The 25,357-nt window shown below is 44.5% G+C and overlaps 1 protein-coding gene across 4 annotated transcripts in view; it reads right to left on the reverse strand.

Annotated features, from left to right (window-relative positions):
- The window catches only part of clip2 (CAP-GLY domain containing linker protein 2), a 41,519-nt gene that overhangs the window by 12,404 nt on the left and 3,758 nt on the right, over positions 1-25,357 (reverse strand). For 3 of the 4 annotated variants that reach the window (XM_084564495.1, XM_084564493.1, XM_084564494.1), the window contains 9 exons: positions 17,775-18,274; positions 12,899-13,023; positions 12,314-12,527; positions 8,183-8,380; positions 6,788-6,891; positions 5,873-5,933; positions 3,592-3,642; positions 932-1,315; positions 52-627 (listed from right to left, as the gene is read on the reverse strand). In XM_084564495.1, coding sequence (XP_084420621.1) covers positions 52-627; positions 932-1,315; positions 3,592-3,642; positions 5,873-5,933; positions 6,788-6,891; positions 8,183-8,380; positions 12,314-12,527; positions 12,899-13,023; positions 17,775-18,274 — 2,213 coding nt within the window. The remainder of the gene's footprint in view (positions 1-51; positions 628-931; positions 1,316-3,591; positions 3,643-5,872; positions 5,934-6,787; positions 6,892-8,182; positions 8,381-12,313; positions 12,528-12,898; positions 13,024-17,774; positions 18,275-25,357) is intronic. The other variant, XM_084564496.1, reaches the window with a different exon arrangement.

A 25,357-nucleotide genomic window follows, 5' to 3' on the forward strand; every position in this document is an offset into this window, starting at 1 on the left:
ACTTTATCAGATCTGTTATTGCCGTTTTCCAGCTTCTCCGCAGCCACTCACATTTGCATCGTGGGACGTGTAGCGGTCCGCCTGGATGGCCTGCAGCTGGTTCGCCGTCACCCTCAGCTTCTCCTCCAGCTTCTGGATCTCCTCTTGGCTCTCCGCCTGAGCTTTCTGCAGGGCCTGGTAGTCGGTCATCTTCTTCTCCGACAGCTCCAGCCTCTCTCTAAGCTCCTCCACGCTTTTGTCCTGCTCTGAATGATGCCTCTCCATCTTGGCCAGCCTCTGCTCGGCCTTCTGCAGCTTTTCGCCGGCCTCCTCCAGGGCGTGCTTGCTGCTTTTGGCCTCCACCTCGGCCCTCCATGTCTGGCTGCCCTCGGCCAGCTGGTCTTTAGCCTCCTGGAGACGGGTGCAGAGGTCCTCGCGCTCCTTGGTCAGGATGGCGGCTTCGATCTTTTGTTTGGCCTTGAGGTTCTCCACCTCCAGCTGGTGCTCCATCTTCAGACTCTCCAGAGTGGCTCTCAGCTCCTGGGCGTCCTGCTCTTGGCCTTCTGGAGCAACACGGTCACTACTCAACGACGCCTTCAGACCCTCCAAAGATTTCTGGTGGTCACTCACTAAAGAGTCAAATTTAACCTATAAAGGAAAGGAAGAGGAACTATTAGTTAGGTTATTTTTGAGAAACCAACAATTCAAACGGATCAAATGATTGAAAATGATTTGCTTTTGGTTTCCAGCTGGCTACGAGCTAAATCTCGTTGGGTCACACTGAACATCTGCTTTACCTTTGAAAAGATTATCACAAACTTACTCAACTCTGAAAAACTTATTTCTACTTTTTAATGACTTCAACTGACTTCTACTTCACAGAGCTCCACTGAAATGACCCCTCTGTTCTTACAGACGTCCTTTGAACATTTAGAAGAACACAGCAGAGTACCTTCCAGGTGTCCATCATTTCCATGTTTTCCTTGGTGGCCTGTTGGACTTTCTGTTTCATCTCAGTGATCTCCAGGTTCTGTTTATCCACGACCACCTTCAGCGAGTCGACCTCCTGCTGGCTTGCTGCTAACGCACTCTCGTACTTCTCTTTGAGCTCGCTGCTCTCCTTGTAGTGCTCGCGGCCCGCCGACAGCAACCGCTCGCGCAGCAGGAGGGTCTCTGGCTGCGTCTCGGTTCCCGGGGCTGCGTCTGTCTCGCTGCCTTGCTGCGAGCTTGCGTCAGCCCCTCTGAGTTTCGCCCGCAGATCCTCGATCTCGGCTCTCCGGAGCGTGAGCTCCTCCTCCAGCTGCATGATCCGACTCTGCTCTTCAACCGTGGTTTGCTGATGAGAAAGAAAGCATCCGTCACTGCTTCTGTTTAATCTGACTGCGCGGCACAGAGAGATGTCATCATTTCAAAGGAACGACTTTAGCACTGCAACAGGTGGATGGTCCTGAAACAGAATGATGTCATTCCGAAGAAAAGGTGACACTGATGAAGAGTGGCAATCAGTTTGGTAAAAGAAAAAACCCTAGAGGTCCTCACAGAGACTAACGACGGCAAAACGCATTCCAGTGAACAAACAAAGCAAACAAATGACGTGAAGTATGTGGACAGCAACAGATTAATGGTTTGGTCCCCGGCTGTACTTCTGACATAAAACACGATTCAACGACCCAAATCCAGAAAAGCACATAAATGCACACAAATAATTATTGTCTTATATTTCTGGTAGTGTGCATATTAAACAAACGATCTACAATTAGTCATTTGGTGAGCTTTAGTGACGCTGCAGAGCTTTACAGCCTCTTTAAACGAGTAGTTTTGGTTCTCTGCCCTCTGCCTTTATTGTTAAATTTACTCTCAACAAAATCCTGTGCAGCACCAGATGGCGGGCAGACATAATTAACATCTAGCTGGGGAACGTAGTAAAACATTTAGCAACTAAGACTGGAATATTCTCAGGAGCTGATGAAGATTCATAAACTTTGAAGATGGATGCATGAATCAGCCACTGTAAGCCGTTTAAACTGTGACAGTACATCAGCTTGTTTCTGCTGCACCCTAGTGGCCAAAATATCAACTACTGTACTTTAAGTTCACACAGAGCCTAGCTATCTAATCAGCACCTTCTTCCACTGTTTAGGCTAAGTAGAGATAATGCACAGTCATGATGTCAGTTTTCTCATGTTATTCTCAGAAATTAATGCAAAAGAGATATTTGTTTCTCTCTTCCATTGTCCCGTCACCAAGTTCTGATCTTTAATTTTAATGTCCGACTGTGTAGCTTTGTAAAACCCCAACCACTCCGGGCTAATCTAAGATTTTGTCGGCCATCAAACACATTCCGTATCTGGAATGCTAGCAGACCACTTCCGATGTCAAAGGTGCCAAAAATCTCACCGCCCTGAAGGATGAGGAAAGTCTAAAATACCGAATATCAAAGCGGGACATGTGGAAATAAAATGTTAATCTGATCCAAAACACTGTTGGGAACTTTGCATTTGCAATCTTTTAGTAGTTTGAGTAGACGTTAGGAAATGGTTGCTAATTGACGAATATAACCCCAGTATTCTCCTACATTTCAATAATCCTAAGGGACATATCTGGCTCATTAAGTGCTAAAAGCTCCGAATAGTCCAGCAGCCAGTCGCTAACTTTGACGGTTTGCTGTTGGGAGGTGGGCAAGCTGCTTTATCTGAGCATATTTTCAAAAATACAGTTGGAAAAGGGGGTTAATAATGACTTGGGTTTGCAGAAAACCAAAAGAGCAATTAGGGGCCCTACTGCTGATAACCCTAAGTGTCTTTGTTTTAATCCAAGATAACATACAAATTAAGCCCGCTTTAAGTCCTCTAAATTGTCTTGTTTATTCATTCCACCATCTCAAATTCCCAGCAAGCCATAGCTGCAGTCGCTCATTATTTTTTTGGAGGAATGCCATTAAAGAAAGTACTGGCACCCGTTTGCATTTTCCAAAGTCCAAACAGACCATTACCCTCGTTATTTGACCCCGTCGCCCTCGTATTTCGTTAAAATGCAGCGTTAAAAGTCGTTTTATAGTTTCCACCCAAGTTACTAAAAGCGGGGAGCCAACGCATCAGTGTGTCGCTGTCCAAATATTTGCGCAGCTCGCTGTATGTGCAGAGAAGTGGAAGAGGACGAGAGGAGAGGGCAGCCATTCTGATCATCCACGAGCAGCCAAGCGGAAAAAATAAAAAAAGAAAAGCCGACAACAAACCTCGCAGCACACACACACACATACACACACACGGCTGCAAACATCCTCCACACACTCGCATCCAGTCAAAATGAAAATACAAGTAAAAAAAAGGAGATTAAGAAGGAAGTGCCTGCTGCTGCACGGTGCACAGATGTTAATTTCAACCATCTGGTAAAACAATCCACCAGACCTCAGAGTCGTTGCCGGCTGATTCATGACAGAGATGTTGCCGGGATAGCGTTCAGATTACGGCACAACACGCAGGAGTGAGAGAGCAGGAAAGAGTCTATGCGAAGGTTAATGTCCTCGACAGCGTCTGAAGTCGATTTGAAGTCAAGAACCGAGATAGCTCGGCGGCGGATCAAAGCCAAAACAAGATCAAATCGTTCTTTCACCTTGGTTCTCTTACCCAACCTCAAGGACACTGCATCGTGAGTGCATCTCCCCTGTTGGCAGAAGCAGATCTTACTGTATAGAGGAATCAAGCGTTTCAAGGTGGAAAGCACAGTCTATAACTGAAGAGGAGGTCTTTCCCTGCACGATTTGTCCTGAAACATTTATCTCAGAATCCGTGACGAATCCCATTAAGAATTTAGCAACTTCTAAAAGTATTACTAATTGCATAACTGCTCAAACATTAGCACGGAGCTCTGGGGAGACTCTACAGCCTCTCTACAGCTGATGCTATTTTAAATGATATGTCCTGGCATCTCAAAGTGCAGCAAGGCAGGCTTACTGCAAGAGCTTCAAATAAAACTAAAATGAATCACCGTTTGGTTTAAAATGAAGAAGAAGACGTGTGAAAGGAAGGTGAAGCAGCTGAGAGACTCGACTGTTTCCCATCAGAGGAGAAGGAGTGAAGGACAGGAAGGAGAAGAGATTTCTATTTTTAGGCTGTAAAAATCATCTGTAAGTGACGTGTTGGGCTTTTTTCTTTCTTTCTTTCTTTCTGTGCTTTTATTTGATAGTCAACAGAAGATAGAGACAGGAAGTAATGGGGCAAGAGAGAGATGACGACATGCAGCAAAAAGGTTGAAACTGTAGCCTCATTTAAGTTGGGGGGGGGGGGGGGCTCCTATGGTCATTTTGGCTTTTTTTTCTGCACGGGGCACAAACATCCTAGTTTTTAACATTAAAAGACGAAACCGGTGTCATGACAAATGTTACGCAGCTAAACGCCGTTATGCTTTAAGCTTGTTGTGTCTGTTATTGGTATGAATATCTCACCTGTCCCTGTATAGTTCCAAACATGAGGCCCAGATTAACAGGCCTTCTGAGGGTGTCCAGTTTGGGATCTAGTGAATTTGGAGGCCAGGTCAACACCTTGTGCTGTTCTTCATGTTTTTTTGAGTTGTTCCTAAAGTGTTTTTGTGTGTGTGTGCTGAGGAAGTGTCATTGCTATGGGGTGGGGGTGCCTGGTCTGGTCTAGGTGGGTGCTACACATCTTAGTGACATCCACACCAATGAATGCCAGGTCCAAAAGTTTCCCAGCAGAACATTGAATTGTCAAAGGATGGTCGATGTTATTCACTTCTCCTGTCGGTGGTTTTAATCTTGTGGCTGATCGGTGCACTTGGACACCAGAGACAGGTGGAGTGTGACTTTGACCTGTGCAGCTTGTGAGTTACGCTACAATCACCAAGAAGCAAACGGGCGCAGAAGCACACGGGACAGCAGGCTCAGGCAAAGGGCTCGTGCTTTTTTTTTTTTTTTACCCTCCGCTTGTCTAATTCTTTCTGGAGCACCTCCGCTCTCGACTTTTCGAGGCGCAGGCTCTGCTCGAGCCGACGAATATGGGCATGTTCCAATTTCGTCTGAGTCTACAGAAAGAGACAAAGAGAAAGGCAGACAAGAACAAAAAAAAAAAAAGAAACAAAAAAAAGAAAAGGAAAACACAGAAATGGCTGAAGGGGAAAGAGACCCGTAAAGATGAAAGAGGGACCGATTGGGATCGTAACAACTGACAAGAGATGATCAAAGGGCAGCGCTGCAGACAGGCTGCACAAAAAACTGATCGCACGATGGGAGAGAGTGGAGGTTAGACAGTGCATCGGGGAGTCAAGGACAACTTTGCGGTGACTGGTCACAAAAGTTGTCTCTGCAGAGCAGCTGAGAGGCAGACACGTCAATCTTACACAGAGGAATAATATAAGAACTAATCAGAGGCTTGACGATGGGCTGAACATATGTTTTTTAAAAATGTATTAAATTTACTCTGATAAAAATATCAAATATCTTGTAATTTTTTAATTATTCTCTTCCTTATCATCAACAGACAGAGTACAAACACAGTACAGTGCCAGAATTCACCCTGTTGGATGTTTTCCTGTTTTACTGCTTATAATATAATTTGGCTTTTATTACAAAAAATAAGTCTACTACTATTTATTTCTTCTAATTATTTACACGTCATTTTAATTCTTAATGATGTTGCTCGACAGTGAAGACATATCACATTGCCAGCAGTTTAAAGCAGAGATGATTGCTAATCTGAAATCCTCTCATTAAACCTCTTTAATGTTGCATAAATGCAAACGTAATGGTCTGCAAAGGAGTTTGCTCCCGTGCATCCAAACAATACATCGTCGCCTCTTCTTCATCTCCGCCTTGATCTCCAGGATGTGATATTAATGACCTTACTACGAGGAAGCAGGAGTTAGTAAAGCTGATAGATACCTCCAGGTCTCCTTTGGTGATGGACTCCTCCTCCACTCTGAACTGGAGGTCTTCCACTTTCCTGTAAAAATAGAAACAATGACACCTGTTGTTACCTGACACTAAACAATAATTTACATTTTGATCGTTGAGCTTCTGGGTCTGAACCATAGACTGTATAAAGATGGACGGAGGAACTGATCCTCAAAAGTGGAGCCAAAGCAAGTAGAGCTCCCCCTGGTGGCTGGCTGCAGTATAGGTCATAAGCTCCACCCCCTCCATGTTAGTGGGCGGGACTAAAATACACGTATTAACATGTTTTTTCAAGGATGGTTTCTGTCATTTTAGGTCGTTAATATAATGTTGATGAATGTTCAAGTGTCAATTCTTTGGATAAGTTTCGTTTTAGTTATTTGACACTATAGAAACAGGATGTGACATAATGTTGACCACATGTTACCATGCCGACTGCTCCGTAAAGCGGTCCCGTGAGAGTTGTAAACAAAAATTTATAAATAAATTCAGTGTATAATCCATCATTTTCTTGTAACTAGTGGAGGTAGAGCAGAACGTTGCATTAATTAAATGAAAACGTAAGTGAGTCTGGAGGAAGTGTGGGCGGGGCATCGACATCACGGCTCCACATGGCTCCACCCTCAGACCGTACAGGATCAGACTCTGGCTCCAAACTCACAAGGTGGCTCCGCCCATATCCCCGGGAAAATAGTGTCAGTTTGGTCAATGAGAGGAAGAGGAGACGCATTGTCCATATTTATATACAGTCTATGCTCTGCACTGATCAACCAATCGGAGTTGAAAAAGCCGGCGACAGGAGTCTGACCAGTTCCAGCTTTGCTCGCCAACAGCTGACCCTCTACTTGTCGTGTCACTGCCCTTACCAGAAAAAATAACTTAATGAATTTGATTTGGTGTTACCTTTTCTCTTCTTCGAGCTGATTGGCCAGCTCCAGTTTGTCCTTTTGTGTGCTGGCCAGCATGGCTTTGACCTGCTGGACGGCGCTCTCGTTCTCGTTCACGTACTGCGGACAGAAGAAAGACATTTTGTTTCCGTGTGACACAGATCGTCTTTGTTTACTCCTCCCTGACAGATCACTACACTGTCATAGCTAAATGCTCACGAGCTAAAACTAATATCTGATGATAAAAACTATGACAAAATGTTAACGAGACGAGATGGGACTAGAATGTTAGTTGATGTGATATGTGATCTTGGTCATTGGGCTGGATAATGATCTCAGGCACTCCTTCTTCTTCTGGGATTTTTGACAGTTTTGATGCTACAGGGCGTATTACTGGCCTCCACAGTATGATTATCAGTTGAAGGTAGTTGACCAAAACTAGCAACCTGCAACAAGCCCTGTGGCTACAAATGAGATGCAGCCTCCATCACGGTAAGAGGCACTTTAGGCTTCTGCGTCAATTTGACTCTGTAGCTACGGCGACAGCCCTGACCCTACGCAGACCCTGACGACATAGCCTGACATGCACCTCCAATCACACCTCCACAAGAGCTGTGATTGGTCCACTTGGTAGTAGCGTGTTTCCTCTTTAGTGTTTCTGGCTGCTTCTCCATCTCCACAATTTTCTAATTGATTGTTTTGGATCAATAAAGATGGAACATATGGAGGAAAGGTTAACTGAGGAGGTTCAGAGATACAAACATTTGTACGACTCGTCTTGGGCGAAATTTCGGCGAAAGTTTCAGTCGCAACTGTTGAAAGTGAAGCAGGAAGTGGAAACAAACTAATTAACAAACTAACTGGACTGGCAAAAAAGACATGGTGTAAAAGAGCCGGCTCTAAGAGTTCGTTCATCTCTGCTCAGGTGAGGACGGGGGTGGAACTTTGTTTTGTACGTAGGTTACAGCGTCTAGTCCCACAGAGGTATAAACTCTGCTTGATTAAGACAACTATGAAGTTAAATAAGTCTCATCTAAGTACTTTTGTACTATTTTTACTGACACATATTTAACACAAATTAATACAGAAAACTGTTCATGATGCAAGTTTGCAATTTAATGTTTAAGATTTGAAATGTTATTTTGCTTCACCCTTTATGGTTTCACCTCATTATGTTTGAACTTGAATTACCATAAGAACAGTCATGAGTAGTGTCCTCTTGAATGAACCGGTCAATCTCAGGAATATGTGTTCAGTCGTTGTACTGTGTTTATCGCGCGTTAATTTCAGAAAAAACATCTTCTATTTTGTCAAACGTTAAAAATGTAACTGACTTTCTGTCGACTAAAACTATGAAAGATAAAATAATGACTTAAATGTGATTAACATTTTCGCCCGAAAACGCCGGTACCTGTACGTGCTGCACCTTGAGGACGCTCAGCTCTTTCTCCACCTCACAGATGTGGCTGGTGGCTTTGGCCATCTCGGCTCGCTCCAGGTCCCTCTCAGCCAGAAGCTGCTCGATGTGCTGCTGCTTCTCCTTGAGGGCCTCCTGCAGCGCCGTGGTGCCAGAGATCTTGCGGGCGTAGCGCGACGAGGTCTCCGTCAGCTTAAACGGGAGGGAGGGAGGGAGGGGGTCGGACACAAGCGTTAACCATCACTCAGCTACACGGGCTCCACTCAGATCTGGATCAGGTCAGTATTTCTACTTTATCATGAATAGTTCACAATCAGATTGAATTCTAAAACATGTTCTTCACAGCCTGGAACACCAAAGGCTTCTTTAAGACATGAAAACAGGCAACTTTTAAAGTTATTTCTTTTAAATATTGCATCCATACAGCTTCACTTCTCAACTCTTTGCTCCAAACTTTTTATTTTCTCATAGAAATATTTGCAGGATCCTCAAACATCTACATCATCCAGATCGAATGTTGCACTGAAAGATGCAACATGTACGCTGACCACTAGAGTATGCTCTTTGAAAGGTTACTGCAAGCCAACCAGAGGCACAAGCTACATAATGAACATGAGAAGGGTCACGATCTGGTGGATTTTCTTGTTTTATAGGAGGTGAAAGTACAACGAAGAAGAAATAAAGAAGTCCCAAAGGTAATAAGATTCTTGCTGTTGTGCAGACAGTACTGTAATACACTCACTTGCCAGTTTATTATCTTGAATTTCCTTCGGGATCAATAAAGTATCTATCTATCTATCTATCTATCTATCTATTAGGTACACTTGGAATGCACAGTCCTGCAGTAAATCCAAGCTTTATGCATTCAGCATTTGTTTAAAATATGTGACGGTTGCAGACCACTTTTTCTGACCGGTCCTGGGTTGATGAAGCTCTCCTGGGCGCCGTGAATTCATTCAGTTCAAAGTACTCTACAGAGTTCATTATAGAGAGACCAGACTATCCCTAATTTACCCAGATACGGTTAATGATTTTGGTTGTGCCCCAGATTATCACAATTTTGGAAGTTAATTCTTTAGGACAATCTCTAATCTCTGACATACTGCAGGTCCAACTTTCAGCCATCTGTGGTAGATCACCAGAGGCAAATGTCAAGACAAAAGTCCAAACTAATACAATAGGCTTAAATTCCTTAATTGCAGGAGGAGGCTGATGTGGACGTCCCATCATCCTCCATCTTTTAAACGTCGGCTATGCGTCCCTTCTGAAGCTGGAGAAAGTAAAATTTTCTGTCAGAGGCTCCTTGGATAATTTCTACTTAAACTGGCAGCAAGCACTTATTAACTTTTCTGAACAGCTGCCTCCAAATGAAAAGATTTAGGAAAACTCCCCATCCTCATGTTAATTTGTCTGTGGGACCCGGCGCCTGTCCTCCACCCAGTACCTCTGTGCCGCTGCTATGGGATGTACTTGACTAGTCCCAATCCTCAGGTCCTGGGACGACCAATCTTTCAACATAACTAATGTCATGAGAGCTGTTTAAATTGTTCTTATTGTTCTAAAATGTTGTGTTGGAGCCGTTGATTCAACGCGTTGTACGTATGTTCCTATAATTTTGACATTTTAGTCAGTGGCTAAGTACCAGGCTAAATACCAGAAACCCTTTAATTCAGTCCAGTTTAACAGCACAGCAACCTCCATCATACAGTCAAATCACCACCTTTCTGACGCTGTTTCAACATCAACTGAACATCACAACAGTCACTAGCGTACCTAATGTTTTAGCGGGTTAGTGCATACTGTTATAAAAGCTGCAGTTAAGTAATGTTTGTATAGTCTGAGGTTTATTCTCTTTGCCGTATGTGCAGCAGACGACTGAGGCTCGGAGCTAATCTGTGTCTGAGCTCCTCTCGTTCGTCTCCATCCCTGCTCCTTCATATTAGCCTCACACTTTACGACCTGCGCCTGCTTTCCTGCCACTTAACAGAACCGACTCAAACATCTTCAGCAGCGGCGGTAACTCAGAACGCTCCGTGCACCGTGATCGGCCTGATAATTCACAAAAAAAAAAAGGTGGCTTCCAGTGCCGTCGGACGCCGCTGCCAACAATTAAGCAAAGTAAAGGGGAGTGTTCTCTGACGAAGATCTGGCTCCAACCGGAGGCTAAAATCAATGTGAGATGCCTCGATGTCCCATTTGTGTTTTTTTAGTTCGCTGCCAGCTGTCGGTGAGGATTTTTAGTCTGAGTTTTAAGTTGCAGGACTGCACATTTTTCACACGGGAGCAAAAATGCGCCGTCGGTGAATCAGAGTCTGACAGCGCACGGCAACGAAGTGCAAATGATTAACCGCTCAGCAGATAAAAGAGGGTTTCAGTACAATGAACCAATTCATCAGCCCCTGGTTTGAAGCTCTGGGCAGAACACAGCAGATTATTGGCCACATACAGATGTTTAGTGGCCAACTGACTTCATGGACGAGGCTCCTGCACATTTTTCATTTCTAGTACTTTTCCAGATTCAGATCTTTTTCTTCTTTTATAATCTTTTATTTTCAGACCATATCTGAGCTGTGTGGGCAAAAAAGGCTAGATATTAATCATTTAAATTTGATACTGAGTTGCCAGATAGCTGGAGAGTAGCTGGAGTTTAAACTGAAATACTAAAACAGTGAGTATTCATTCATCTTCTGTAACTGATTGTTCTGTGAAGGGTCGCGGGGGGGCTGGAGCCTATCCCAGCTGTCATTGGGTGAGAGGCGGGGTACACCCTGGATGCAGACTCCACACAGAAAGGCCCCAGTCAGCCGAGGGATTAGAACCCAGAACCTTCTAGCTGTGAGGCATCAGTGCTAACCACCACACCAACAAGAACCAACAAGAACCAAAATGCTTTGTTTACTAACTGTGTCCATGGAAACGACAATCAGCTGAGCCATAAAAGATGGTTTCCTTAAGATAGGACACACCAAACCAACCTCATAAAAAAAAATAATTAAAAAATCTGCAATGAAGTGCAGATTTGGCCTCATTTAGATTTTGCATTAAAATCCAACCTGAGCAGTCTGTCTCTCAGCATGCGTCCCCAGCCAGCACTTGAGAGTTTCTCAGTCTGTATAGAAATAAATAATAATTTGGCGGTGCAGTATAATATTAAAACAGCTGCTCTCTCTGTTGGATCTCTCTGAGGGGTGCATCAGAACCAAGAACCGACATGTTGAAAAGCTGCATAGTCTGGAGCGAGACGTGAAGTCATTCTCATTCACTGACAGCACCCGCCTTCAATTATTATTAATTTATCTCCGCCATGAGTTTAGTTATTTTAGAGACCCGCACAAACTCTGAACGTATGAATGAGGCAAAACTCCACTGATGCATGAGTAGGCGGTCTTTAATGTGACCCGGTGTTCACACTGTGTCCTGGACCACCTCAATGCATCCTGGGTGTGTTCACACCTGTACTTTAAGATCCGGTTTCTCAGGAAGGATGTTAATGTGAGGTCTGAATGGGGGGCGCTGGCATGTCCCCCTATGTTTCCTGTGTCTGAGCCAAAAAAAGATGCATTTGAACACACCACCGAGACTACAACCAACATCCAGGCGACACATACCGTCTAGGAAATGTGAAGAGGTTCTATTAGCTGGCAGACAAAGAGTCTAGAAACCATTGTACCTCTAATCTGATACTACTCTATAGGAACCCTGGATAAAAACAGGAACTCTTTAATAAAGTGGAACTTTTCTTAAAATTAACCATACTATTATAATATTTACTTACTTACTTATAAGGAATAATTTCGAGCAAAATATTCTGACACAACTGACGGCAAAATCCCCACCACTCTCATGTCTGTGTGGTAAATATAAAGCTACAGACAGCGGCCAGTTAGCTTAGCTTAGCATGAAGACGGGGAAACAGTTAGCCCGGTCCTCCAGCGCTCAACTTGCTGCATGTCTAAAAATGAATATTTGCGCTTTCATGAATTCTTTCTTGACTCATGCCGACGACAGGACTGTCTGTGGCTTCAGCGTTAGCTCACAGACGTGAGAGCGGCTAGTTACCCATCGAACCCTCTGAAAGACAGAAAACCAGCCCGCCCCGTGTGCTTTTCGAAGCAGCCATCTTACCAGTCCAGCTCGGCTCGGGCGTCCACCCACAGAGGAGGCCACCGAGCTGACTGAACTGATGGAGGAGCTGCTGGGGCTGTGGGCCAGAGAGGAGACCCCCATGGCCATCCGCTTGCTCTTCTTAGCCTTGGCCGGGCTGGTGGAGGGGAAGCCGATGCGGATCACCTTGTGGATGGGGGCGAACAGGCCGAACTTGGGAAGACACTGAAAGTATCTGCAGGACGAGATGACGGGGATAGAGGCGATTGGTTAGACGGCAAAATCACTTGTGTTATATGTATATGTATATATGTATAAAATATTAAAACATGCAGAAACCAGCACTGATAATTGATAATTATAAGCTTCTATTTTCTAATATTCTTCCTCTATCTTGGATACTTTGAACACAGAGCCAAGGAATACACAGTAAATCCTAAAACTACTTCAAATGTGTGCAGTACTGACTATAAATGGCTACTGCCGGGTTTTTTCATTTTCTCTCTCCGCTTTTGTCCTTTGGATCTAAAATCCAAGCAACACCCCCAGAATGGCAAAGGATCTGGAGGATCCTTGAAGCATAAATACAACAGTGTGAGAGTGTACCTTGTACCAGCTACTGCGCCGTCGTTCTTCCCCAGAGGCTCATCCAGCTCGACCCCACACCATTCACCCTTGGCGAAGTCCGTCTCCCCCATGTAACGTATGACCCCCATCTTAGAGCCTCCGACCTGACGGCAATGAGGGCAAGAGAGGCTGTTAATGCAACACAAGGCAAGTGGCTGTGAAAGAAGTTTTACATCATTATTATTATTTTTTTTACAACCTGGACCTTATTTCTGGCATAAAATACGATCGTTTACTCACCCATATAACTTTTGTGTAATTTGTAGTCGTTCGGGAGATATTTAGATCTGTGTATATCCATATAATGGAAGTGAATGGGGCACCGAAACGCAGTCTCTAAATAACGCATTATTTGTTTATTTCGCCAATATTTTGTTATCGTACGCTAGTGCTGTTCTCCGTTGAGTTCGGAGTTACCTGTTATCATCATCCGGTGTCTGTAGATTGACCTACAAACCCCAGATGATGTCTTCTGGCCTGGATGATGTCATCTCTGGGCGCCGGGCGCACCCGCAACAGTCGGCTTGTTTACCTGTAATTTGCTACTGCTATGGTTCGTCCACAACCTCAGAATCTGAAAAATATTCAGCCATGTTGCAAAAAAAAGTTTCGCGGCAGATAATGCTAATGTTATTTAGAGGCTGCTTTTCGGTGCCCCAGTCACTCCCACTATATGGATATACACAGATCTAATTATCTCCCGAATGAGTAGTTCCCCTTTAATCCCCTGTTATCAAATTAGATGCAATAACCTAAACATAGAAGGTCATGAGTTTCTAAAAATGCTCTGTAACAGCGGTGACGGATGGTTGTGAAGCTCTAGGGTTTAAAGAATGTATTTTCCGATTTTTGCTCATTCTTTCTGTTTACTTAGTCCATCTTACATAACACTTCTTGGGGAGAGATCGTGATGATCTCAAGACATGTGAAGAGGAAACCCTTTCTGTCACTGGTGATATATTTAGGATCCTCTCTGCACTCTCCAGTCAGACAAATGGATTTCCTGTTAGGAAGACGCTCTAAAACCCACTCACGCGCTGCAGAGCTGACTAACACAGCTGCTGAATGTCTTTCACACATGGCAGCCACATGTATGACACGCAAAATAAAAAATCCATCAACGTGCATCCCATTTCCTTTAAGGTTTAAGACAAACACCTGCCACTCTAAATCTGATTTCCCCCATCCTAAGAAACGTTTGCTTCTTCATTTCTAACACAACTAATTAACCTTCTGCACCTGTAACGGATTAGATTTAGGGTTTCTCTAACTACATTACTATACTCTCAGCCCCAGGCGGTTGTTAAATTAACGTGCAAAATGAACAAGATGAGGGAAAACTGCACAGAGCCCCAGATGCGTTCGCGCCACATCTGCAAACGTCTCAATCTTTCTCTCACATTTATTTGCTTTTGGAGTGAATCCAGCGTGCAACCAAAAAAATGCATTCACAAATTCCTGGATTCAGCTGGAAGTCGAGAGCAAGGGCGACAAAGCAAAGCAAGGTGTGGTGAGTCACTCTTCAGACTTCTGTTGTCAAATTAATTTCCGCTCCTGAGCCGACTTGTCCTTTTCTCAAACCGCCGAGGCCGGAGACGAGCCGAGAAACACTGTGGTGTCACAAGACATTAAACTGGGATGACTGTCAGCGTGGCTGTGCGATGTCTCGGTGACTCAGTGTCAAAATGCCAATGAGGCCAAATGCAGTCAGTCAGCATAAGCCCCATCTTGGCTCCTGGTTCGGCCAAACTCATCTAAAAGCTGTACTCATTGTGGCTAAGAGATGAGACGAGCTAAATCTGGACCTTAAAGGCCTTTACATACTCCATGAGAAGCAAGATATTTGTTCTCGTTCGTCGGTTTGTCATTTTGTTCTCGTAGCTTGTCCTCGACACGTCAACCAGGCACTGGTCGGCGTCCGGTTACTGTTGCGTGATTGGGGCATGGTTAAAGCGGTAAAGCGGAAATGCCAGCAGCCACTCTGTGAGCTCCCAGATGCTAATATTCGCAGTGTGACCACTAAACGACTGGCCGACGCCCGAAAATAATAAGAAAAGCGCCTGTCGTCATCTATCTCCCGCATCTCCCACAATGCTTAGCGTATGCGACGTATCCTGCAGTGGGAGGAGCCTATGAGGACTTCCCCAGAGTTCAGCACTTGAGTTTCCTCGTGAAGTATAAATCACAAGGCCAAAACGAATGATCACGATCTCAGCTCATCTTATTATTACACAACATACTATGTATTTTTAGCTTGGCCTATTGATACATGGCAATGAAAGTAAGGTGCAGTCGGTCCAACACCTTTTTTTGTTTAAGGCAGAAATAGCTCAACCACAAGATGGATTGGCAACAAATTTGGTACAGACATTGATAGTTCCCAGACGATTCACCCTTACGAATTTCGTGATCTCTTGACTTTTCATGTTGAACCACCATCACGTTAACAACCTTTGCATGGACTGCAGCTATATTTGGTATCTCCTCTGTTCGTACGTTAATGATTAACGTTTGATAACTCCCTGAGACTTTTTTCTCAAGTGACCAAAATTTCTTGACGTAGCGCAAATGTTAGCACGCTAACCTAAAGCAGTGACCATGCTAAACAGCACCATGTTAGCACCGTCGAGGACAACCACAACAAGGAACAAACTCATGCAGTGATTGTAAAAACCTGTTCAATGCGATGCCATGCAAAGACTGTTCAAGTGGAATCTTGTGGAGCTGGAAAATGAACATGAATGCGCCAACCTGTCCTCTGCTGACTAACTCCAAAAGGGAGTGAATCCCCACAGACGTCCATGTTAAAAAAATCCAACTTTACAAGAGAAATAAAAAAGTTTACAACCTGCTACAGGAAACAGTTTTGGTCTAAATAGCTAATTTCTCCAAGATGGAGTTTCTTTTATACAACTCATCTGTTTAATCTCATCTTGTAATGAGGCATTTCCAAGATGGCGGCAACCAGAGCCACAAAACTGAGCTTCAAAACTGCTCTCTGGGTGACGTCACGCAATGTTCGTAATGGTCAGTCATGGGGTTTAGTGTCTGTTTCTACCATCATGACACTTAATTGTCTAATCCCCTGGCCTCCAGGATTGCAGATAATAATTATTGTTTTATTTGAGTGCTAATGCACAAGCTACTCAACAGTGTGCACACACACCGGCAGGGCAACGGTAATGAGCGAGAAATGATGCAGCGTTGGGTGATTTGTTTGCTTCCAGTCGGCCTCGTAATGGGAAATCCTGCAGATTTAAGATGTACTGAATTAAGTTATTATGAGTCAGCATCCATGTAATGATGCAGGAGAGTATCAGCCAGTAAAATCAGACTCAAACTGCATGAAATTAAATCCGCAAATCACCATTTAATAAAACTCAAAGAACACCCAATTAAAGCCGCTACAACTGCGTTAAGCTTGTGTTACGGGACAATTTCACCGGCTCGCGGCTGTTTTAGTGGCTTCGCAAATATTCAGCTGAAACACTCAGCCTCATCACATGCAGTCACACTGAAAGGAAGCGCTCATTTAACCTCTGCGGATCTCTTTTTCTGTAGTCAAATATGCCAAGGCGAATGAAGACAATGATCCCTGTGTTCAGCCTCTGAGATTGTCTGCAGTTTTTCTAAAATATTCTTAGTAATGTCTTCCTGAGTACAACTCTAGGACCCGCACACACCAGCAAAAATCTGACCTCGGTTAAAGACTACTCCTCTGTATGAAAGCACGACCACACCCCGCTTCCAGTTCAACACACACACTTCAAACAAACAGCGTGTCCGACTCCTGCTACTATCACATAATTCAATACCTAACGAAGAGAATATTCTTCGCCTTATCGTCCACAGTGCGTAATCTGAGTTCCACACTTTTGTGCTCATTTCACAGAATTCTTCGAGGCAGTGTTGTATTTCCAGCGGCGGAGGAGGGTGGCACAAACCAAGTCACCGCAGTGAGATTCATTTCACAGGAGAGGCTTAAGGAAATAGATGGATTCGCTGATCAATGTGTCAGCAGCGGTCTCTCCTCTTTTAAGTGCTGGAAGTAATCCTGAGTGATTTACAATATTGACCAGTAGGAAGGCTTCTCGGCCTCCCAGTTTCTAACTGTGCAGGATCTGATGTAACTATCCCCTGTGCCCATCAGTAAATGGAAAGCAAAGCGACCCGGGGCCAATAATTCCATGCGGTGAACGCTGTACACGCCAACAGAAGTCAGCAAGAACACAAGCAAAAGCCCGCTGAGGTCTACCCTCAACAGTTTGACCAGCGTTTGTGCAACAATAGACTGACGGATAAAGAACGGATAAAGGAACAGAGGTTGGTTGAAGGTTAAATTCTAGCGGCAGAGAGAAAGAGGAAAAACAGAACTCCCCTGTGGGGTTCAACCAATGTATCACATTACCCTGCACGAATCCATCTTTACTGAGAGCTGCATGAAACTGTAATTAGCCATCCATGGGGGGCTTATTACTCAGTTACTTTCTGCTACGATAGATGATGCTAATCTCTAATATTCACAAAAAAAGATTAGAAAGTGTAATTATTAGTTCACATTTTTTGATGACGTTGTCTGGTAATGGGTTGGACGAGAGGGTCAACAGCATCCCCATGTCTGACTGTGACATGTAAAGCTGCAGCTATGAGCCTGTTAGCTTAGCATAAACTATAAGTGAGAGGGAAGCAGCTAGCGATAAACCTAAAGAAAAGTAAGGATGCATGAAAAGTTTCGATAGCCAAGGTTTCTATCATGTCATACCCAAAACATTTGTGGGAATATATTTGGTTCCTCTTAATAAATACATTCTATAATCTTTTGAGATATTCTTGCAGAGTACGCAAAATTACTCACCAAAACTCGATCTCCAACCCGAAGATCTTTATCTCCGCCTTTTTTAACAGAGCCGCTGTCAGACATGTTGGACCCCGACTCATTTCCTGTTTTCACGGCGCTGTTGAGCAGGCCCTCTCTGAGCGTCACCACTACCCGCTGGCCAGCGGGGGCGCTGCTGCCGCCGTGCTGAGTCTGAGTCTGGGTCGAGTCGGTCGAGTGGCTGTCGCTCCCCTCTCCGACCGGCTGCCGGGTGAGCTTCGAGGGGCGCGTGAAGATGCCCTGGAGGGGCTGGCACTCAAAGTAGCGCACGCCACCCACTGAACCATCGTTTTTGCCAACTAGGTCATTCAGTATCACGCCCGCCCACTGTCCAGGGGCAAACTGGGTCTCCCCAAGGTAGGCTATAACTCCCAGTTTGACGCCGTTGACCCAGACCTGTTCGCCAACGGTGTAATCCCCCAAAACATCGTCGCCCTCTTCAGAGATTTTAGTCGGTGTGGTTGGCTTGAGTGGAGCGCCTAGAAAAGAAGAGACAGTCTATGTTATTTGCCATGAAACAGTAGCTGAAATAAAACAAATGTTGTAAAATGTGCATGTAAATTAACACACATTCTCATAGCTAAAAGCCCTGCCTGCATTTTAAGCCTAACACTGTGTACATTGTGAGCACATCCTCATTCACAGTCCAGCAGAATCGCCTTCACACCATTCGCCCCGTTTGACCGTGTCATGCTGGCAAATAAAAAAGAGCTTGTGTGGCATCATCCAGGACAACCGTGCAGTTTGTGCAAGATTAGGCGATACCCTAATTCCTTCTGAAAAGTGGGTCAGAGAGATGGTATCTGTGATGTGTCTGTGATTAACCCCGTCATGCAGTCCTGTTTGGCAAATAGATGAGCTGGGTCTTTCAGTTTTTTTTTTTTTCCACAGCAGCCTGTAAACTGAGCAGGGCACCATTAACTCGCGGTCTACTGCACCGCACTGCCAGTAAATTGCTGTTTATCAGCGTATGCGTGCAGGGATGGTTGGTGCCGGGGTTGTCTCCCCGACACCCTCAGAGAGGGCCTGAGGCTGTCTCAGGGCCCTGATGGTTGTGTTTTATACACTTTATGCACCAATTGCTTCCATATGTTGTTATGTGAGACACGAATGCAAATGGGTGCAACTTCAAAGAGGGAATTTAACGTAATGATACAGTTTGGAAGGTTTTAGAAATGTGCTGCTTCTGGTAAGTTCTGGGACAATTTGTTCAGTCCCGAGTGATTATCTCAAAGATGAACCGTGCAACGTGGTGCAGCCTTTCAGAAGAGACGGCCTTTCAAATGTGTTTACTTTCATTGTTTCGCACCAAGATAAAAGCTGGACAAAAGATATTGACAATCACAAGATGGGAGCACTCAGGCATTGATCAGTAATGTGTCAAAATGGATGCCATGCGGGGTAAACTGACACGCAGCATCAGCTTCAGTCGTAGGTCACGCTGTATTTGACCCATATTGTTCAATGATTTCTGCAGCTGGGTTCACAGCTGGACAATGAATGCACCGGCAATGGTTTGGCAAGGCACCTCCTGGTCAGTGTGTCTGCATGGAAATATTGAACGTCTTGTTCAGATTTCCTCAATAAGCCTTGTTTCCGAAAGTACCATCTGCAGAAGTAAGACGTAGGCATGACATTACTCTGGTTAAAGGAGTTTGTCTTTCTAGTAGCAACCTCCAATGCCTGTGACGATTCTCAGTCAACCAGGCCATGGGACGGTATATCTAGAAAACGAAGGTACAAGCAAAGGGTTCTTAGGACAAAGGATAACTGGTCTGCACTTAATGTACATAACATTTTTTCTTATTTACCCGTTCACGTGTCAGTTTGAGGAAGCTGCCATGCAAGGGGCTTGTGGGAGCAACTGGTTTGTGGTCTTATCCAAGGACAGAGACTGAACCACCAACCCTGCAATTGGTGGAAAACCAGCTCCATCCAAAAGCCCCAGGGATGGTTTGGAAATGTACCTGAGAAAACTCCTGTTGGCCAATAAGTTGACCTGGACATTAATATTCTAAATTCTTACATTGGTCTGGTTTTAGGAGCTCTTCTTTCTAACGAAGACACTTTTTATTAACTACCTCCCAATGTCTGTGATGATTCTCAGGCATCCAGGCCATGGTAGGTATGTCTAAAATCCAAATCAACCAACGCAATTGGACTTGTTTAAGATTTTTTCATTAACCTGATCATACGCCACTTGAGGAAACTGCCATACAAGGTTCATCAAGGACGCTTCGGGCCGGCTTTTGGTTTGGCAGGGACTGAACCACCAACCCTGCAATTATTGGACAACCGGCGCTACCGCCTGAGCCACAGTGCTTTCACCATGACGTTTCACCGTTCATCAACATGACGTCTCCAGTTCTAACCCACAGATGTTGAAATTATGCGTCTAAACATCTAAACTCCCCACCGGCCATTTTAGAAGTGAAGAAACCACTGCATGGGTTTGCCTTTTGTTTGCACCTTTAAGCAAATCAAATCTCACCGTCATGTTTCTTTTGTCTTGTACAGTATGACACCTGCTACTGGGCGCTGACAGACGATGTAAGCAAACACAATTCACCACCGCCTCTCGGCTGTAACGTTAACACACACTGATTTTTCTGGGAGGTTGAAACAATGCTACGTGTGATCCAGTGTGGCTTTAAAAAGCCTGAGCCAGCCCGTGATTGGGGTTGCTGGGGCAACAGGAGAGCGAGGGTAAAAGGATCCTGGGCAGAAGGAAGACTGGAAACACAGCCCTTACTTTCACTATTGTGCTTGGCCACCTCCCACCACCATCTGAATCCCACTATTCATCAGCTCGGCACAATGAAACCTCCAGAGCTTCCTCCCGTCCCTCCTCCCTCCAATTACCCACCCCGTCCCCCTCCATCTCTCCCTGCTTTGGTTACACACATCCCTCTTTCTCTGGCCTCTGCTTATTTCTGATTATTTTCCACAACCACTATCATCTTCAGTCCTGTTTTACTTATCAATGTGTCAGGGCTTATTTTGTTGTCTTCAGTGGCGGCGGTATAAGGCTGAGACAGTAACAGATGTGTTTTCAGTTTCGATCAATCTATTGCTTTCAAATGCACTGTGGTCCAATCTAGTGTTATTTCCAGATATTCATGAGGGTGTCATGACCTACATTTAAGGGACAAGTCCATCACCTGTAGCCTCAAGCAGGCTACAGGTGATGGACTCGCGTTTTTGCAGTGCTTTACCAAAATCGTATCACATCGCAAAGTCTAAGATGCTTTAAGAGGATCAAACAAATGCAGCCTGCAGTGATATTTGTGCCCCAAACGATAGGTGGTGCAGCTCTGGAGGAAGGCCTCGTATATGTTCCTCCGCTCACCGTCCCATCATGGCTTCCTCAAGAGGCCCAAAACAGTGCTTTAAATTTAGTAAACTCGGCCAACTTCCGACACGGGGGGGGGGGGCATCTTCTCCTCACAGTGGCCCCAGCGAAAAGCAACAAACAGAGGGGTTGAGAATCGGAGTACAAGGCCAGGTCACCGTTAAGACTATCTGGGGCAGGAAGCTAATCCCTCCGTGGACTCACTGAGGCGCCGGTACTATCCCACTGATATCCTCTTAAGCGTTTTATTGCCATCTTGAAGTGAAAGGAAGGATATAATCATAAATGCAAAGCAAAACTATTGAAAAATAACCCTTTAAAGAGGCCCTAATGCTCCATAAGTTGTGGATTTACTTCTGACCGAGTTCAAAAGTGCAAATTTTGGAGTTGATTTTAATAGCATTCACATGATTCAAGATATCGGTAATGTGTTACTCATCAATCAAATCTTTAATCCAAATAAATAAGAGTTTATCAGTGAGTTTTAATGTGACTAGTAGGAGGATTTGTTAGTTTGGAAAGAGTCTGTCCAGTTGCTCCCACCATATCTGGTCTTTGTGCTAAGCTACACAGCTATGAAGATAAGAGAGTGACACCAATCTTCTTATCTAATTCTCAGTAAGAAAGTGTCTCATACCATTCCTGTCACTGTAAGACTTTTAATTAAACAAATTAAAAAGATCATATTTAGTGGGATATATAATTGGACTAGTCATAACAAAAGTCAAAATATGAGTTATATGTGCACTTTTGCATATTTCTACGGTTTGTTTGTGGCTCTGAAACGTACACACTGGAGCCAACTCTGGAGGCATCATTCACTACACTATTTTTGCACGTCTTATACACACAACATGTGTTATGCCTTATCTGACACGTTCTGAACTAAAGAAGCCACTTGCGCAAGTGGTGGAAGAAACCTCAGACAAGCCCAGCTGCCTTTGTTTTGGCTTTACTTTAGATATACCATGACCTGGAGGACTGAGATGACAATATACTTTAAAAGGTGCAGACACACCGAAACGATGTCAAATAACTACCAGTAAAGAAGACAGACTTTGACAACACCTCATGTTGCCCTTTTTGGACCAGTCACTGATCACGTAACAATAACATCATGGACGCCTCCCAGAAGACAGATGAGGAGCGCAGTGGGTCGTTGCAGCAAACTAGCAGCGAAGCGTGTGGAAATACTTCACTATAGATGAAGCCCATACTACCGTGACATGTCAGTCTTAAATACAACTAAAGTACTACTGCAATGCATCTGAAAAGGCTAACGCTAACGCTAGCAGAGGAACGGTCCAAATCCTCTGGACAGCAGTCAGTTAACAACTTCACCAAATGTCCTGAAGGAGGCTGCACATCAACTATTTGATGGTGAATTTCATTGTCAAAGTTATTAGACCTGCAGTACACGGAGAAGTGATGGTACTGAGGTGCTGCCTGTTTTTATACAGGCTATACATATATGAAGCACACAGTATTTAGCACATGAGCTGTCTGTTCTCAACAAAGCAGTTGTCTTAAAAAAATTTCAACTCGTGCAACCCCTAGTACATACGTTCAATGCCAGAGTGAAAGGTAAAAACTCTTCATAACAACAGGGGGCAGTAAAAAGGGAACCTGAAGAGCTACTGTTAGCATAGATAGCCGGCCTCTCTGTTTATTCATTCTAGATGATTCATAAAATAAACAAAGAGCCGGTACATGGCGAAGCGTCCTCGAGCAAGACAGCGAACCCCGAGTTGCTGCACCGGTGTGAGAACGTGTGTGCAACCCTAACCCTATATATAAAAACAAGACATTTACCATCACACTCCACCGGCAATTCAACACGTTGAATCGTCTGGAAAAGCTGCAGACAGAGGTCCGAGGGCTACAGACGCTCACTGACAGCCCGGCACTGAGCAAATGGCTGACTGTCAGCTCTGTGTGTCACGGCCTTTAAGGGCGAAAGGAATTAAACGACATGAACATCTCGCACACATCTGACAAATTTTATTCACTGTAGTCACAATTTTGCTTGTGCAAGTTTGGGACATCCTGAAAAACGTATTCACCGAAGCCACTTGCAAATAGAAAGTCATATGAACACCGATCAGGCATAACATTATGACCACCTTCCTCATATTGTGCAGATCTCCCTCGTGGTGACTCATCAGAGAATGGACATGGGCCTTCTGAGGGTGTCCTGTTGTTGTTAGTGGGGGGGGGCTTTGAGGGGAGGGGCCTCTGTGGATCATCCCACAGATACTTGATCAGTTTGGGATCTAGTGAATTTGGAGGCCAGGTCAACACCTTGTGCTGTTCTTCATGTTTTTTTTTTAGTTGTTCCTAAAGTGTTTTTGTGTGTGTGTCTGTGTCAGGCTGCATCCTGCTGGGGATGGCTGCTGCCATCAAGGAGTGTCATTGCTATGAGGTGGGGGTGCCTGGTCTGGTCTAGGTGGGTGCTACATGTCTAAGTAACATCCACACCAATGAATGCCAGGTCCAGAAGTTTCCCAGCAGAACATTGAACTGTCACAAGATGGTTAAATGGTAAATAATTGCACTTACATTCCAACTAGTATGAACAATATATGCCCAAATACTTTTCCGCTTAAATAATATGAGTCTCATCACATGGTATCTGATGTTGAAACCATAAACCATTAAAGGCACGAAGTACAACTGTGGGAAAAATACAGCCACATGTTCCTTGGTGCATAAACAGGATGTGAGCAAACTAATGAGTTCATGTATGGGCAGAACAAACCGTTTCAAACCAGGAGCTGGAATTTAGATGAGCGCCAGTCCACGCAGAGCAACAGCTGACGAGGCCTGGGTAAGATGCTGCACTAAGGGATTAGCCGCTGGAGCTGGTAATGGACGCGCTCGGGACGATTTCAGCCGCGAATCGAGCCGTCCTGAGAGAAAACACCAAATGAGCTCCGGGCCAAAGGCGGATAAAAGAGAGAGATGTTTGTTTGTGCTCTTTCAGAGTGGCTTAAACAAACCAGGGGAAGAGTTCAATGCTTGTGCTCAGATGATTTAAAGCCACTGATGCAAGAGTCAAACAAAATCAAGCGCCTGACACAAACTTTTAACATGAATGCACGTTGATGCAGAAACTATATATTCTGTGTCAGAACTCGTGCAGCTGTAAACGTGTTTTTTCCGTCCTCGTGAAATTCCACAGCCACCGTGAACCGTGACACACTCGCAGCAGCCTCTGATCAAACAAAATAAAATAAAAGAGGCCTCCCATGCCCGCCGACGCTAATGAGAGACGAGCGTACTATCAGTCGAAGAGAGAGGGCCGGGCCGCTCCTCCTTTCTCCGTTCGCCTCAGCTGGACGGGAAGCTGTAATTTAGTAGAAAAAGGACTAACGTGTGCGTGGGGGGGGGGGGGGGGGGGGGGGGGGCGTCAGCGACGAGGCTGTCATATGAGCTAAAACCGGAGCTGGATAAACAGCGTGGTCGCATTTAAGAGCCGAGAGCAGCTGTGATTACTTTGCGCAGACAGGGGTTGTAATTTAGTGTTACCCAGTGTCAGCAGTTGATTTTTCAGAAGCTGCACGGCCACGTTTGCCTACGACAAAATCGTGTATGCACATTTTTATCTCAGATTTTATTGGAATAATTCCTCTTTGGCTTTTTGGAGGTAAAAAAAAAGTAAAAAAGGGGTTTATTTTGGATGCATTTGTGTTTTTGGGGGGGTGTTAGGTGAGTATTTACTGCAGCAGGATGATGCATGAGTGACAACGTCAAACTGCAATCAACTATAATGCTCATAGTAATGAAGGACTGTGTCTCCCAGTGCAACAGTGTGGCTCACTGGTGTGTTTTTAATAGTTTAAGGAATGAGACACATCAGGCCTTGGATCCACAGACTCTACTCGTTATAAAAGATAAAGTCGTCTTAATCTTAAGTCGATTAAAGCTCTATTACATCTTTTTTTGCACCTTCCTGCTTGCAGATGATAGTGCTGTGCATTTGAGCTGCCAGTAATTTACCTAAAAGGCATTTAAACTGCAATTTAATTTTCTTTACAGCTTATATTTCACACTAAAAATGTACCTGCTTTATAGCCAATGCATTTTTATTTTATTTCCTCAAAGCTGCATTAACAACCTTCGTGGCAGTTTAGGGTCTGCACAGCGAGGCTGATTTATTATCGTCTTTAAAATTACTTGCGCAACTTTACCCAAAGCATCGTCACAAAAG

Source organism: Chelon labrosus (genome assembly GCF_963514085.1).
Source record: "Chelon labrosus genome assembly, chromosome: 17".
In the NCBI taxonomy this organism is placed as follows: Eukaryota; Metazoa; Chordata; class Actinopteri; order Mugiliformes; family Mugilidae; genus Chelon; species Chelon labrosus.